This window comes from Netta rufina, assembly GCF_964035555.1.
Source record: "Netta rufina genome assembly, chromosome: 8".
NCBI lineage: Eukaryota > Metazoa > Chordata > Aves > Anseriformes > Anatidae > Netta > Netta rufina.
Genome location: NC_140131.1, coordinates 16,524,593 through 16,539,082, shown reverse-complemented (window position 1 = coordinate 16,539,082; position 14,490 = coordinate 16,524,593). Strand labels below are relative to the sequence as shown.

General features: G+C 41.6%; 1 protein-coding gene across 1 annotated transcript in view; it reads right to left on the bottom strand.

Moving 5' to 3' along the window:
- RGL1 (ral guanine nucleotide dissociation stimulator like 1) overlaps positions 1-14,490 on the bottom strand; it is a 76,327-nt gene that overhangs the window by 16,082 nt on the left and 45,755 nt on the right. Inside the window, exons 5-9 of the mRNA XM_084291607.1 lie at positions 10,636-10,820; positions 7,502-7,626; positions 6,638-6,853; positions 2,238-2,341; positions 998-1,082 (exon numbers count right to left, since the gene is read on the bottom strand). Coding sequence (XP_084147733.1) covers positions 998-1,082; positions 2,238-2,341; positions 6,638-6,853; positions 7,502-7,626; positions 10,636-10,820 — 715 coding nt within the window. The remainder of the gene's footprint in view (positions 1-997; positions 1,083-2,237; positions 2,342-6,637; positions 6,854-7,501; positions 7,627-10,635; positions 10,821-14,490) is intronic.

The window sequence follows — 14,490 nt, the reverse complement described above, 5'->3', positions numbered from 1 at the left end:
AATAGACTGGATAGAACTGCCAAAAAGTAAACTAGTTAACTGGTTTATAGAAATTTTTTATGTAAAAATAAAACTTTGCCACTGACGCATTCCCTAGTTTCCAGACAATGTAACCTTTCCTTGCTATTATTTCTCACTCCTTTCAAGCTCCTGAGCTTGTTGGGGTTTGCCCAGGATAGCATAGAAGTCACACTGTTTCAGACAGAGCCTGCTTTGTTGGCCATCTGGCCACACACAGAGCAGGAAGCCTGTTCCTTCGAGATTCCCAGCCCTCTTTTCTAGTTCCAAGAAAGGTATGGGATAGTTGGATAAACATCTTAGTATAACTACTCAGTGGCATTGTTCCAGTGAAGTAAAAGGCACTACAGTGGTGCAACCCAGTTGAGTTGTTTGGAGCTGTTTTCTACTCATCAGTGCAAATTTGAGCCTTTCCAGAACTGCTCAGAGGGTGCATAAGCTAGCAGCTTGTCTCTCTGTACAGAGCACTACAAAGCCAACATGCTAATTTGTAGCTCATCTCAATAAAATTACACTGTGCAGCACCTGTTACCTCTGGTTCTGGCTCCAGTGCTATCCAGAGGTACGATGTGGCACACACAGGTGTCCTTGAGCTAGACATTGCTGTGCCCAAGGGAGCATAACCCACCACTGAACCACAGCAGCCTGACATTCAGTCTGGGGGGCTCCGAGAGTGATGACAGTCCTGACCCACTTTATTGTGAACAAATCAATACAGGATCTGTGCAGCTGCAGCCTGCTGTTTGTGGGTATCCAAGTTCAACAGGCTAATGCCAGTATAGCATTATTTCAGAGACAATGAAATCACTTCTCACCCGAGCAGAAAACCCCAAACTTACAAGCTACCGACCAATCTTCCCTGAAGTACTGCATACAGTAGCTCAGGAAGAGATGAGCTTTGGCAGCTGGCTGGAACAGTGGCTAACTTCAGCTTTGAGATTACAAACCTTTGCGATTAGCAACTCAAGCTAATTCTCACCTTCATTAGCAGCTCCCTACTTGTCAAATAATTGTCATGATCTGAGAAGATATCAGACAGCTCTTCGAACATCAGCATTCTGTCCCTGTACGGGAAAAGAGTTGAATCGTTCAGATTATTAGTATTTTAAATCAGATCACATTACTGTGCAGCTCTTTTTCTTCATGAACTGGTAATAGCAAAGCATGTAAAAATACCAACACCATGATGCATTCAAGGAGATGCTGCACATCTCCTAGGAACCCTTCTGAGACCTGGTGCTCTCAGTAAAGCCTGAACTCTATTTGACAGTGTCATAAAACCTATAGGTACTCAAACTCTGAGCAGGGTTTTCAATCACGCTAGGATACAAAATTCTTGCAAGAAAGTGGATAAATGGATACATAAAGGAACAGAATGCTAGCTGAGATCTGTATTCCAAGTACTTCATTTTTGCCTTGTTTCATGCCTGCAGTAAAGCTGTAAGAAATTAATATATAAGTTCCTTTCCATTGCCCAACACTGCAAACTCACAAACAGCACTATTTTGAACATTTCAGTGGAACATTTTGAACATCCAGTGGAAGGAAAAAACAGCTCTTTTTCGGGGAAATGCAGAAGCACACTTCATGGCAGGGTGACAGTTTTCTTTGTTTATTGAATAAAAAGGAGAGAAATCTATTCTTCCCAACAGAACAAGTAGAACAACATCTTTCCTACACAGGGATTTCTGGTAGCATGCAGTAAATACTCCAATTGCACCAAAAGGTATTCCACTGTAAGAAATAGTATTTTAAATACAGATCTGAATTTTGTAGTTTGGGGATATATTTTAAGGAAATCTCAGGATAAGGAGAGAGTTCGTAGGAACCTGGACCTCCTCCAACTTCATGGGAGAGAAAACAACAGGCAGCTATCGTGGTGCCGTTCTGCTGACCTGAGAGCAGTGTGCATGAGCTGGGAAAGCAGCTAGTCCCATATTTTTCAAAATAGGCTGTGGAAGATCCAGTATGCTATATAGTGGCTATATGCCACTGTCCCTGAAGGCAGGGTGCTCTCTCAATACCAAAGAGGAGCTCACAGCATTCAGACCCAAAAAAGGGTTCTGCACCTCACAGGTTCTTCTGAAAGAGAACAGATGTTCATGAAGGAGAATGGGAAGACTGAGAAGAACATGATGAAAAGAAAGAGCCCTGAACTTTTTGTCTTTGTCTGGGGTTAGCCACAGGAGCAGACAGTAAGGGGAGAGGGGGAGGCTTACTTTGGAACAGACGCCCAGGTCTTCTTTAGCCGATAGATGGAGTTGGACTGCAGTGCTGAAACGATGGCCCTCAAGGAGGAAAAATTCTTCAGGATCCTACATTCCTGTGAAAGGAGTGGTTAGAAGTACAGGAGCGTTAAATATCAGCATTATGTCTAGGTTAGTGCTCTTCTGCTTGACTGGTGTCATGCTTGCTACATATTCTTACTCCAAAGCAGGCAGCTGCACAAATACTGAGCATCAAAAATATCACCCCCCTTCCATTCACTGAACACTTTATGGGCTTTGACACTTATTTCTTGTTTTCCTCACTTTCATGTATTTGTGGTGATGTTGCAGTGTTACGGGTTCCAGTTCTATAAAAAAATAAAAGTTGAAATGAGCCCATGAAGCCAGGCTAAAGAGCACAAATGTTATACTTCTCAAAAAGCCCTTTATAATTACCAATCCCTTTTACCCTTTAGGGGGAAAAAACAAGCTTTGCCTCTTTGTTTGTTGCATTTAAAATCTAAACCTTCAATCATCTAAATGTCAATTTAAAAAAAAAGACATGCAAAGGAATAACCTGTTATTCAAGTATGTGCACCTTGTTAAAGAGAAAACCTTCCAAGTTTTTCCAGAGTTTCAAATCCTGACAGAGATTGGTTCATAGACATTTCTTATAGAGCTTCTCTATGGCAAAAGTTCCTGTGGAAAAAGACACAGAAAAACCTCGTCCTCCAAAAGAAGAGCACATTAAAACAGATGGAAGCAAGGATAGGGGAAGTCTGGCCTGTGACTCTTCAAGGGACTCCTGTAAATCCATCGGTGGTTCACAAACCACAGCATGGGTGCCACAGATGTAAGACAACTCTTGCAAATATAAGCTCTCACAAACAGGTGTCTGTACATGCAAATTAAGCAGACAAAACACATGCCAACTTGCCTGCTGCACGTAAATGACTGTATTCAAACTACAGTTCTGATTTAGCAAATTTTTATGGGCCTGATTATTTGCACTAATAAGACTAATTATGTCAAGTGTCCTTACAGTGAAAATAGACATAATTTATTCCCTTTAGAGCAATTTCTGCACAGGACTGAAAAAATGTAGAGCAAACTTTATATAAACTGAAGTCAGACCTTAATGTACAGTAACTCTGCTCGTGAGTTGCACTAAAATTGACAGAACTAAGGGAAGTATTTTTACTCTCATATATTTACTTAATACGTATATATATTTAAGACTCAGCAACTTAGGAGGTTACATTTAACAAAATAATGCTTAGAAGATGACTGACTAGGCAGACTTGACCTGAAGCAGGTTGGCAGTTAGGCTAGATAAAGACCAGCTTAAAGAGCATGTGGCAGGACACCCAAGACCTGAAAGCTGCTCTTGCATGGTCCCGAGCCAAAAAAGCCACATAACAGTTCTTGCTGGGTGACAGACACATTTGAGAAGGAGACCCTTCTTTCTTCATGTTCAACTTGTAATTCAGGCTGGGGAGAATAATGGATTCTGAGACAAATTCTTTTTTTTTTTTTTTTTTTTTTTTTTTTTTAAGTATGACAGGCGTTTGGACTAAAAGCTCCAAGTTGGATCCACTGACTTAAAATGCATGTAAAATTAAAACCTCATTAGGAATTCAATATTGGACTTCATGTTCTCAATGTTTTAACTGACTGCTAAACTTCACCTCATTTCCACTCATATATGTTTTTTTTAAACTGCCTTGAACAACTTTGTTTCATGCTGCGTCTTTCACAAGGGGAAAACCAGAAAGAATCCTACACAGTGCTCAAAAAGAACTTTGATTTTAAAAGTTAAGCATAACAGGATATTAATGATTTTTACTTTTTATTTTTAAAGAAAATATTGCGTGCATAAAATTGGCTGCTTCTGCTCAGGAACCTTAGAGGTAGGTGGAACAGGGAGAGCTAGCAGTTTACTCAGTTTTCCTTGTAATCTAAGAAACTCAATCCAGAAGTCACAGATAAGTAATATAGAACTCCATGCTGCTAAGTTACAGTCAGTTGTCAGTGAATAACTGCACTTTAATGAGGGGATAATTTTCTAATTTGGGCATCTAACCAAAACACTCATTTGCATGCACAAAGCAAGCAACTTTATTCAGAAGTGGGCGGCTAAGTCTATTTGCAAGTAGCTATTCTACATATGTAATTATTTTGTATAGCATGCACATGCATTTTTCACGTGCTTAGCTAAGATGGAGAATTTAATTATGTGTGTGAACTAAGTAAAGGGAGAAGTGTTGTCTTAACAGAGGTGGAGAACAAGGTTCTCCATTCACAGAACAAAGATCACGAGCATGATGCCTGGCCTGGCTTCCCTGGGCCTTCCTAACGTCCCATGATGAGCAAGAAGCTGCTCCATGCTTGCTCACCCAGACTGCAGCCCAGTGTGCCCCCAAAAGCCCGCTGTAGCTGGTACCTCTGCAAGCCGGAGATCTGCACACAGAAAGTAGGAACCAAACTCCCTAATCCATTCACGTGGGCTATAAAGCAGGCATCAGATGATAACAAAAACGAGCCAACTTGAGTGTCAAAACAGAGGTGAAAGACTACTTCCCCATACCAGTTTCCTGAACCATGCAGTTGCCAGAGCTTAGGTGCCAGTACTAACAATGCTGCCTCTGGAAGGATAGAAGCACATTGTCAAGGTTGGAAGGCCTCTGTCTGGCTTGAGCTTTTTATGACTGCTTATTTTGTATAGCTTTGAAAGAATCCATGTGATTCTTAAAACGAAGTCAACACATACCCATATTAAAGTGCTTTGATGTTCTTTTCATAAAGGAGACCTAGTTTAGTGCCAGCTGCCCAGTGATTTGAAGGGGAGTTAAAAAGGTTACAGGGAAATATAAGAGAGAAAATCTAAGAAATTAGCAAACTGGAGTTATGTAAAGGTGTGCTAAACTCTTTTGTGCAAAGATTACGAAACACAGAATCTCTTATAAAACAAAGGAATTGAAGCAAAAAGTAATAACTTGTTAAAGAGAAATACAAGACAATGACAAAGCAGAAAAGCAAGAAGATGAGACTGGTGCCATAGTATACCTCTACTTGTTCCTTCTGGTCGCTGTTTCCACCTCTTTCTGTGCCCTCCCTTCCCCCTCCCCCCATTCATTTGTATATACAATGTAAACAGTGAGTAAGTCAGTAAGCAAATGACTTTTTGAACTTTTTTGTTCTGGAAACTTCTTCAGGCCAAACAATATTTCATTTTTCCCCTGTTAAAAAGGTTACTATTTCTTTGAAGTTAGTTTTGTCTGCACTTACTTCAAATCTAGTATTTATTTTACTTTCACATGAACATACACACATATATAAAGGTGTGTGTATGAAAACACAAACAGTTGTGCTATCTCCCACCATTCTGATTCAGCTCCAACAGGGCTCACAGATGCAGGGGAGGGAGCATGATGCTCACTCACTAAATATTAATGGCCAAAGGCTGAAAAAAATGCAAAGCTCATTCTGACTGCCTACTGCCTGCACCATTGCCAGTTCTTCATTCTTGTCCAACCTTCCTCCAACATCTGGGTAATATCATAAAATCACAGACTGGTTTGGGTTAGAAGGGACTTTAAAGACCATCTGGTTCCAACCCCCTGGCATGGGCAATGACACCTCCCACCAGCCCAGGTTGCCCAAAGCCCCATCCAGCCTGGCCTTATGCACTTCCAGGGATGGGGCATCCACAGCTTCTCTAGGCAACCCGTGCCAGTGCCTCATTTCCCTCACAGTAAAGAATGTCTTCCTAATATCTAAATCTACTCTCTTTCAATTTAAAGCCATCACTGCTCATCCTATCACTTCACTCCCTGACAAAGGGTCCCTCCTCAGCTCTCCTGTAGCTCCCTTTAGGCATTAGAAGGCTACTAAAGGTCTCCCTGGAGCCATCTCTTCTCCAGGCTGAACAATCCTGTTTAAACGATGGTTTAAAACCATTACCTCTTGTGCTGTCACTACACTGTCTGATAAAGTGAGTGTAACAGTGATCAAACACCACGTCACTTCATTCACTAATACACACAGTATTTTCTTCCTAGGGAATTGAACTGATTGAATTTATACCCATCTCACCATCAATGTTATATTATCAAGTATATGGCACTCTCCATCTCCAGGGCACAGTATCTGTCTCATCAGTTAATTAGCACTCACAACCCTGCAGAGACCAGCATCAATGCCATTTCCACAGAGGGGGAGGAACTATGGAAAGGGGTGGCAATGTTTCATCTCCTATTACCAAGAAAGCTGGTCCAAACCAGAAAGAATTGGAGCTAAATGTTCACTGGCCTGGTACCAATGCATACAACCCCTTCCTCCCCTCCCAACAAATTCCCTCACTCCAAAGCACTTGCACAAGGAACATCAACAATCTAGAATAAATGCTTTACGTGTGCAATATGAATCCACTTCTCAATGATCTTGGCTCTCTGCTGTGTTTTGAGTTCCTTGCTCTTCAGGATAGTGCTGACAACGCATTTGGTAACTGCATTGAACTGAGCAATGGTGGCTCTGATGGTAGGTGCCAGGTGCTTGTTTTCTTTCTTATCCCTTCGAGACCAGATGCATCCCAAACAGTGGTGGGGCACAACTTTCTTGAAGAGCTTCTAGAGTGAAATAGAGGTATCTAAGTCAGCAGGATTCTCCTAGATCTCTATTGTCCACGAGAAACACATGTTCACAGTACAAATTAGATCTAATGCTGTATTACAATGTAAATATTTGCTTTCTCTAAGATTAAAATATACACTGTGGCATGCTCTTCATAAGCTTGATGCCCTAGAAGAATTGCCAGCTAAGTAGTCCTAGGAAAATAAGAGACATCTTTATACAAGTTGCATGACAAAGGGGCAAAAAAATTATATAGTGATATTTTGAAGCAAAATGATACAGACAAACCAAATCAGAGTACTACAATTAGAGTACCTCTACATCTTTAGGCCAGGCAGCGATATAGGCAAAATGTGGTATTTTTCAGTGTCAAATGTTGAACTTTGAAAAAAAAACTACATAGTATACATTCAAAACTTTTTTTTTTCCTTTCTTTTCTTTTTTTTTTTTTTAACCTGCAGAATGACTGAAGGAAAAAGCCCTGTGAATAAAGCAAATTTGGATAACCAAGCAGAGCTGTGTTCTCTGGCCCAAAAACAGACCTGTTCTGGACCACTATACTTATATTGAGATCATTTAGAAAAAAATTAGAAGCCCAGCAGTATTTCCCCTAGCATTTCAAGTAGTACATATACTCTACATACTGCATCCATGTATGTCAGCTGCTCTGCCACAAGGTCTTCTCGGAAAAAAGAGAATTCTTCTGGACTGCTAATCTCCATTTCCTCTTCATCATAGAGGTTACAGGGGGAAGTGCTATGGATCCCATCTGTTCAGGATGGAAAATATGGTTTAGTAAATTTACAAAGCAAACAGTAAATCAAAGCAACTGTTAACTTATTTCAAAGTTATTTTGTTATTCTTTTTCAGTATTTATGCAGATTTTTAATAATATGAAAAAAATCAATTGGCAAAGGGACTAGAACTTGATTATATACTCAAAATATTACATTAGGAATGTTCTTATATCCGGATTACTTCTCCCATTCACAGAAGGAAAGGGAGACACCAGATTTTACTGGCACCATTTACACTTTCACAGGACTACACAGACAATATTAAAGAGAGGCTGTTCCAGCTTTGCATATCGTCCCTCTCTGGGAATTTTTCCCACCAAAGGGAATACACCGAGCATCTACAGCATTTAGCTGAGTTTCTTTCAGTTTTCACTGAGCAGCAGCAAAAAGTGCAAGAGGACAGCTCTCCTCACTAAGGGACCAGATCCTGTGTCAAAGGGAAGGGATTTCACAGGTGTTCCCATGTTACCTTTTGACTCCCACATGGAACAAAGCTACATTAAAAAATAAATAAATAAGCTCTTATTTCCCATGGTACAGGAGGAAGTCAAACAGAAAATCCTTAAAACAAATCCTCTTCTTAATCCCTTTTGCTGGAGAGCAACAGTAAGCACCACAGACCTAAAAAAATGGGACTTTCCCTCTTGTTGAAGATGAACAACAAAAGTACTGAGTTTACTACCAGTGAAATTTCATTAAGGAAAACAAGCAGTGCATGTCAGAGTATGCTATGCAATACTTCCTATCCAATTAAAGCAGAACAAACATGAAAGCAATAAAAGTAGATAGTGGTACTTCATCATTGTTTTCCAAAATACTTGTTTTTCCTTTCTTCATTCATTTGCAAAACCTGAGCATCAAAACCTGCTACAGTTCTGATACAGCAAGTTATAACTACTGGCTGTGTCCAGATTTCCATTCCAGCTGTACAATTTATTGACAGAGGTAAATGTGATAAACAGAGACCTCTGTTTCACTCTGATTTTTCTGTGGGTGTTTCATAACAATATGAATAGCTAAATGGACTTCTCCACAGCTGTTACAAGAGTTACACATTTTGGCCATGTAACTCCTCATTCTCCTTTCAGCTCATGCAATTCATCTGAAAATCCTCACCACTGAGTTGCAATCCTATTCAGAAACTCACTGCTGTCTTTAAATTAGGTCCTTGAGTGCAACCCAAGATTTTCCTTTTTTTTTTCCATGCCTGTTTCTCCTTTCACCTTCATGTTCATAAATATGTAACCAGTCTTCTCCCTACTTCCTAGAAAGCTGGGACCCCTCTTGTACCAGAGTATCTCCACTTCTTCAGATGTCTTTGATCCAGTCAGTCCTCTCAAAGGCCCACTGCGCTCTTGACTTCACAGAAAGGGACGATGCACCCTGTCAGAACTGCAGACTCTGGCTCACCTTGCTTTGTATTGCTCAGGCTGGAAGCACCGAGGCTGGAAATAGCTTTTATCGATGCATCTGGGACTGCAATCTAATCTACTGGGATGGACAATGGCAGCAATGAATGGGGGTTTGATTATTTGATTATACAAACCAAACTGTAGGATTAGGACCACATCTGTAAGTTTACAGTACAATAGGAGTGCTTTAGAACAATAATCATCAACTAATCTTCAAATCTGATTGCAGGCAACACATAAAGAGTTTTGCAAGAAATCTCTGAAATGAACAAAGATGGAGCATCAATAAAATCAGTGACTACTCTAAAACTCTTCTCTGTAGAACCCTCAGGTTAATTGCATTCCCCTCCTCTTCTTTTATTCTAAATAACAGACTCTGTTCTGCCACAAATTGGAAAATGTTATCATTCAAATTGACCTGTCCATAACTCAGAAAAGAGCCTTTTCAACTGTTACTTCTGGAAACAAGTGCAGAAGCAGGGCTGCTGGGAACTTGTGCTCACTTTGAACAACAGATGAATCTAAATATAGCTCTTTTAGGCTCTCTTTGTTTGACCTGTGGGAACCAAACCCAGGAAATAACATCAGTAGACACACATCATCAACCCTGTCCACTTACCTGTGTTCAGTAAGGAGACCACTTGAGCTCTGTGCAGTACTCCTTTTTATGTTCTTTTTGATGGCAGTGTTAATTTGGCAATTCACCATAATTATGCATTGACATGGTATTTCTGGAACATCCGGCAGATGAGATTTTATGCCGGGGATGAAATGTTTCTTTTCTGTCATTTCCTTTATCCTTTATTTCATGAATTACTCCCTCTTGCCCCTCTGCCAAACCTTGAAGTTGTTTTTAGTTCTCATTCATACACTGTACGAGTTCCTAGGACTTTTCAGCTTATGCCACAGGAAACTTTCTGACCAGGATAAGGGTATGTGTCAGGCTTGACACTGCACACAGTGTATTTGTGTTACTACAGTTCACTATTGTTTCAGTAGACTGTGACCCCCCATAACGTAAGCTTTTCCTCTGTCCTTGGATACCAGCAGCCAGCCACTCAGATAGGAAAAAACAGCCACAGACACTTCCTTTGACATGATGGTAACTAGGAAGAAAAGCTTCATAGCAACACAGCTTGTGACTCAAGATTTATTTTGTTGCAGCCCAGTAAGATGACCTTTTTTTTTTTAATTGATTTGTTTGTTTATTTTGGGGATGGGTTTTAAGTGAGAAAACCTGAGGAGCAGCTGTGTGTTTTAAGTCAATGACACAGGGAGTATGTTGACAGTTAACTACTTGACTGCTGTAACAACCTTGAGACTTTGGCTGAATATTAGAAGCACTGGAACTCCCAGTCCTCCTTTGAATGAGCAGGAAAAGGCACCTACACTGCACTGTTCACACAGAACCTGCAGTCTCATTCAGAGATTAAATAAATAATAATTGGTGAGCCTCATAATATTGCTTACAATTAGGATGAGTGCACTGATATGAAATGCACTCCACATAAATCCCTGTGGTACCACACAGCCTGGGAAAACAGAAAGAAAGAAGGAAAGGAAGCTTACTATCGTTTTCCACTTCTTGCTTCTGGAACTGCTCCAAAAGGTTCTGCGCCCTTCTCTCCGGGTCAGAGCCAGGCATGCTCCTCTTCAGGTAATCCAGCAACTTCAGCAAGCACAGGTAGTTGGGTGGCTCTCTGAAATCCTCAGAGCACTGGTCGAGCCACGCTCGTAAGATTGATGCTATCGCACTGAAAACAAATACACAGAGAACACGCTGGTTGCATACCGTTTGTATCAATACAACTGCATGTATCCTTAAAATAAAAACACTGAGACCTTCGCACTCCTCATCAAGGCAGTATGAAGAAGCTTATGAGCATGGAATTGCATTTGTTCTTTTTTTTATGCATGCAATCTTATTAAGATACCACTCAGATTTTGCCAGTGACCTCAGTGAAGTTGCTGCTGATTCACGCTACTACAAGTGGATCCAATTACAGCCTCAAAATGCATAGCAATGAAGAATCAAATCCACTTAAGCTATATGGAGTCCCTTCTATTAAATTCAGGATATCAAGTAATGATAGATAAAGCAATTAAGATAACTAATAGAAATAACTCTCTACCAAGCATATAAAGTCAGTACCTCGAATAAAACAAAATCATTTTCCATCACTGGCATTCATTATTTGCCTTTGTCAAGCAAGCAAGACTTGCAAATTATCTTGGAGTTATGCTTTTTTTTTAAATAGCTGAAGTATCTTCGCTTAGCTGTACTATGTCCATGTTTGACTAGTACTAGACATTATGCACACAATCAAAAACAGAACATAATTTCTTAATTCACTGTTGTGCCAGTGGGAAAAGCTGTGGCCTGGTGCGGCTGCAATGTGTGCTCGGTTACTGCTCCCTGAGATGCTGTGGAAAAATATAAGGGAGGAAGCAAGGTATTTGTGGTTCCTTCAGGGCAGCAGCTTCCCAGTGGAAGTGCTAAATCAAACACTTCCTCCAGTGCCCTTCCTCTCATCTATCACCACCGCCCAGCCTGGGGACTCGATCCTAAGCTGTGTAGTCCCACAGCCCGTATTACTCAGACGTGTCTGCTCTCTTAGTAGAGAGACTGCCCACTGATCGAGTCTTGGGGTTTATGTATGCAAAAAAGCAGCCTAAGCCTGATCCTAAGCCCCAAGAGCACAGACTGTTAATGAGGTTACCATGTCTGTGAAGATAAAACCCTAGTCGTGGCATGTGTAGCCTGGGCAGCGCTACGTTGCCAGTGCTCCATGCCAGGCTTGAAGAGCAGAGAGAGCTGAACCCAGAAGATGGATTGTTTTTGTATGAACTGTCTGAACTGCAAAGCAAAAACACATCAGCAGAATTTGGATTTTACCCTTAGCCCAAAGAGAAGGAGGTGCTGTCAGATTACAGCACACAAAACTGTATATCTCTCTTGCGCAAGGAAAGAATACTTGAAAGTGATAGGAGTGGTTTAAGAGAGACAAGAGTCTGAGATCTTGGATTCTTCATAGCACTGTGTCAATAGATCAGCTATCAGGATATTTTGCTGCACCAATTAGACTGACCAGAGCACAAATCACAAGCTGGGGAGTCACAGATGGCATATGAAAATACTTCTTAAAGAGAATTTAGTTTAGCTGAACTGACAGAGGGATTAAGGGACCATAACCGCTGGGTGCAGTCACATAACGCGATGCACCAGCCAAGGCCACTGTTTTATGATCGCCTACTGCAGTACTGAGAACAGGACATAACACGAGAGAAGAATACCATGGTCCAGAAGAAAACGTGCAATTAACATCAAGCTTCCAGAGAAAAGGAAGCCCTGAAGATTTTCTCAAGGACACTGAAACTATCCCTGTATTTCAAACCTCTTCTAGCCAGCAGCCATAATGGCTGCAGCAGGGAAGAGAGGTGAGCAGTTCCTGCTTTCATGGAAATTAGGTGAAGATGCTTAGGAGAGAATAAATGCCATTTTTTAGGGAAGCAGCCCTCACGAGCTCCACTGGGCTATGCTTTCAGCAAAACCCCCCTGTCTCAGGGTATCCAGTCTGAGCCAGCACTGTGTCAGCCCAACAAGCACCTGGGCTCTGGGCTCATGAGTCAGGCACTTGGCTTCTGAAGTTCAAATTCTCAAAACACAGAACACCAAAGCAGTGGCTTGGGGTCTATCATGTTAACAGCTGCAAAATACCCAGGGACAAGCCTGCCAGGAGGACCAATCTCTCCTCAATTTATGAGCCTGTAAGAAGAGCTCAGTAGGAAAATGGATTACACATTCAGACTCCTGTGCAACGAAGAACCCAAAAGCCAGCCAAGAAAGCTGTCGCAGCAGAGCCGCAGACAGATGCTGGTACATTTGTTCTGCAGACAGAGAACTACAACAACATCTGGTTAAGTCAGCTGCTCAGTGACACTCAGAATAAGCTAATAGTTAAGGAAGAGTAAAGATCACCTCTCCCGGTCTCATCTCAAGCATATCGTTCCTTCCTCAAAACTCAGTTTAACTTTTAATCCCGTAGAGATGTCATTTTCCAAGTCCCATCCAGTTTAGTCTGTTGTTTTTTTCTATTTCCTTCTCTGGTATTGTGGCAACTTCAAACTTCTAATTATTGAGAGTATTTGGAAAGCTGTCAGTAATACTGTTTGGTTAGGCTAGCTGACAGGAGAAACTCTGCAATTACAGTTTTAGAGCTACAAAGAGTACTTACAACCAAAAATTAACATGCAAACAGCCTGGGTTTCAGGTTTCACTGCAAACATGGAACAGATGGTGCAGCTCTGAAGACTCTTCACATTTTAAAGCCATTTCGGACTGGGTTTTCATGACTCCACTCAGCCAAGCTTCCACTGCGCATGCAACTAGTCAGGGCTTTGCTATTCAGGCCAGTGGGTGCAAAACTTTCTGCCTGGGGCTCCAGGTCCGCTCCTCTCAGCTGGGACAGGTGTCACGCTCCAGTTCCCAAGGTGGGAGCACAGCCACAACAGAGACATCCGCAAGCACTTGCTCTACTCTCCTGCCTGCCCACGCTTTTCCATTGTCCTCTCCCGCCCTGCACAAGCCCATGACAAACACCACTGCCCTATGCCTGCAGTAACTTCATTTCTTTTCTGCCGCAGGCAGGGAAACACTCTACCTCATTGCAGGCCCTATCTGTGTGCTTTCTCCTGCTGCATACCGCTTTTCCCCACGTCACAAACTCACTCTCACCCCTACTAGCTCCACTGCCAAAAACACGTTGGGAATTCTTTTCTTATGAGCATTTACCAGTTCAGCAACGATTTCATAGGAGGAGCCTCTCCACAGGACACTTTCTCGTACTGATATCGTTCACATACTAAGCTCAATTTCCAGAGGCTTGGTTGCTGGCCACTTTCATAAGCCAAAGAATAAACAGAGTTTAACACAGATCCAGTCTCCCAGAGCAGGGTGAAGAGTTCACAGCCATTACAGATGCTGATTTTTGGCAGCAAAATAATTTCAGGCAAGAGGGGAAAGAGTAAAAAGGTACACTATGGCCTACTGACCTCCTATCGCCTGACTTCCTACTTGGTGTGTCAGTGGGAGGAAGCTTTCTGAAAACAGGCTGGAAAATGGCCCCTATCTTGCAGTAGCTTTACATTTGCTGCCCTTGAGAAGAAACGCCCTGTACTCAATAGCCCCAGAGACAGATAACAATGGGAGCCTTCCGAGATCTCAGACAGAAAAGAAACATCACAGACTACATTTTTCATGGTTCGATTATGAGATACACGTTTTTCCTTTCTGATATTTGCAGCACAAAAAAAAAAGAAAAAAAAAGTTTAACTCCTCTCCTGCCAACCATGGGCTCTGGGCTCTGTTCAGTGATACTTTCAAATTTTGCACCTGTCAGAAAGTCTTCCAGTTTCCGTATCAGT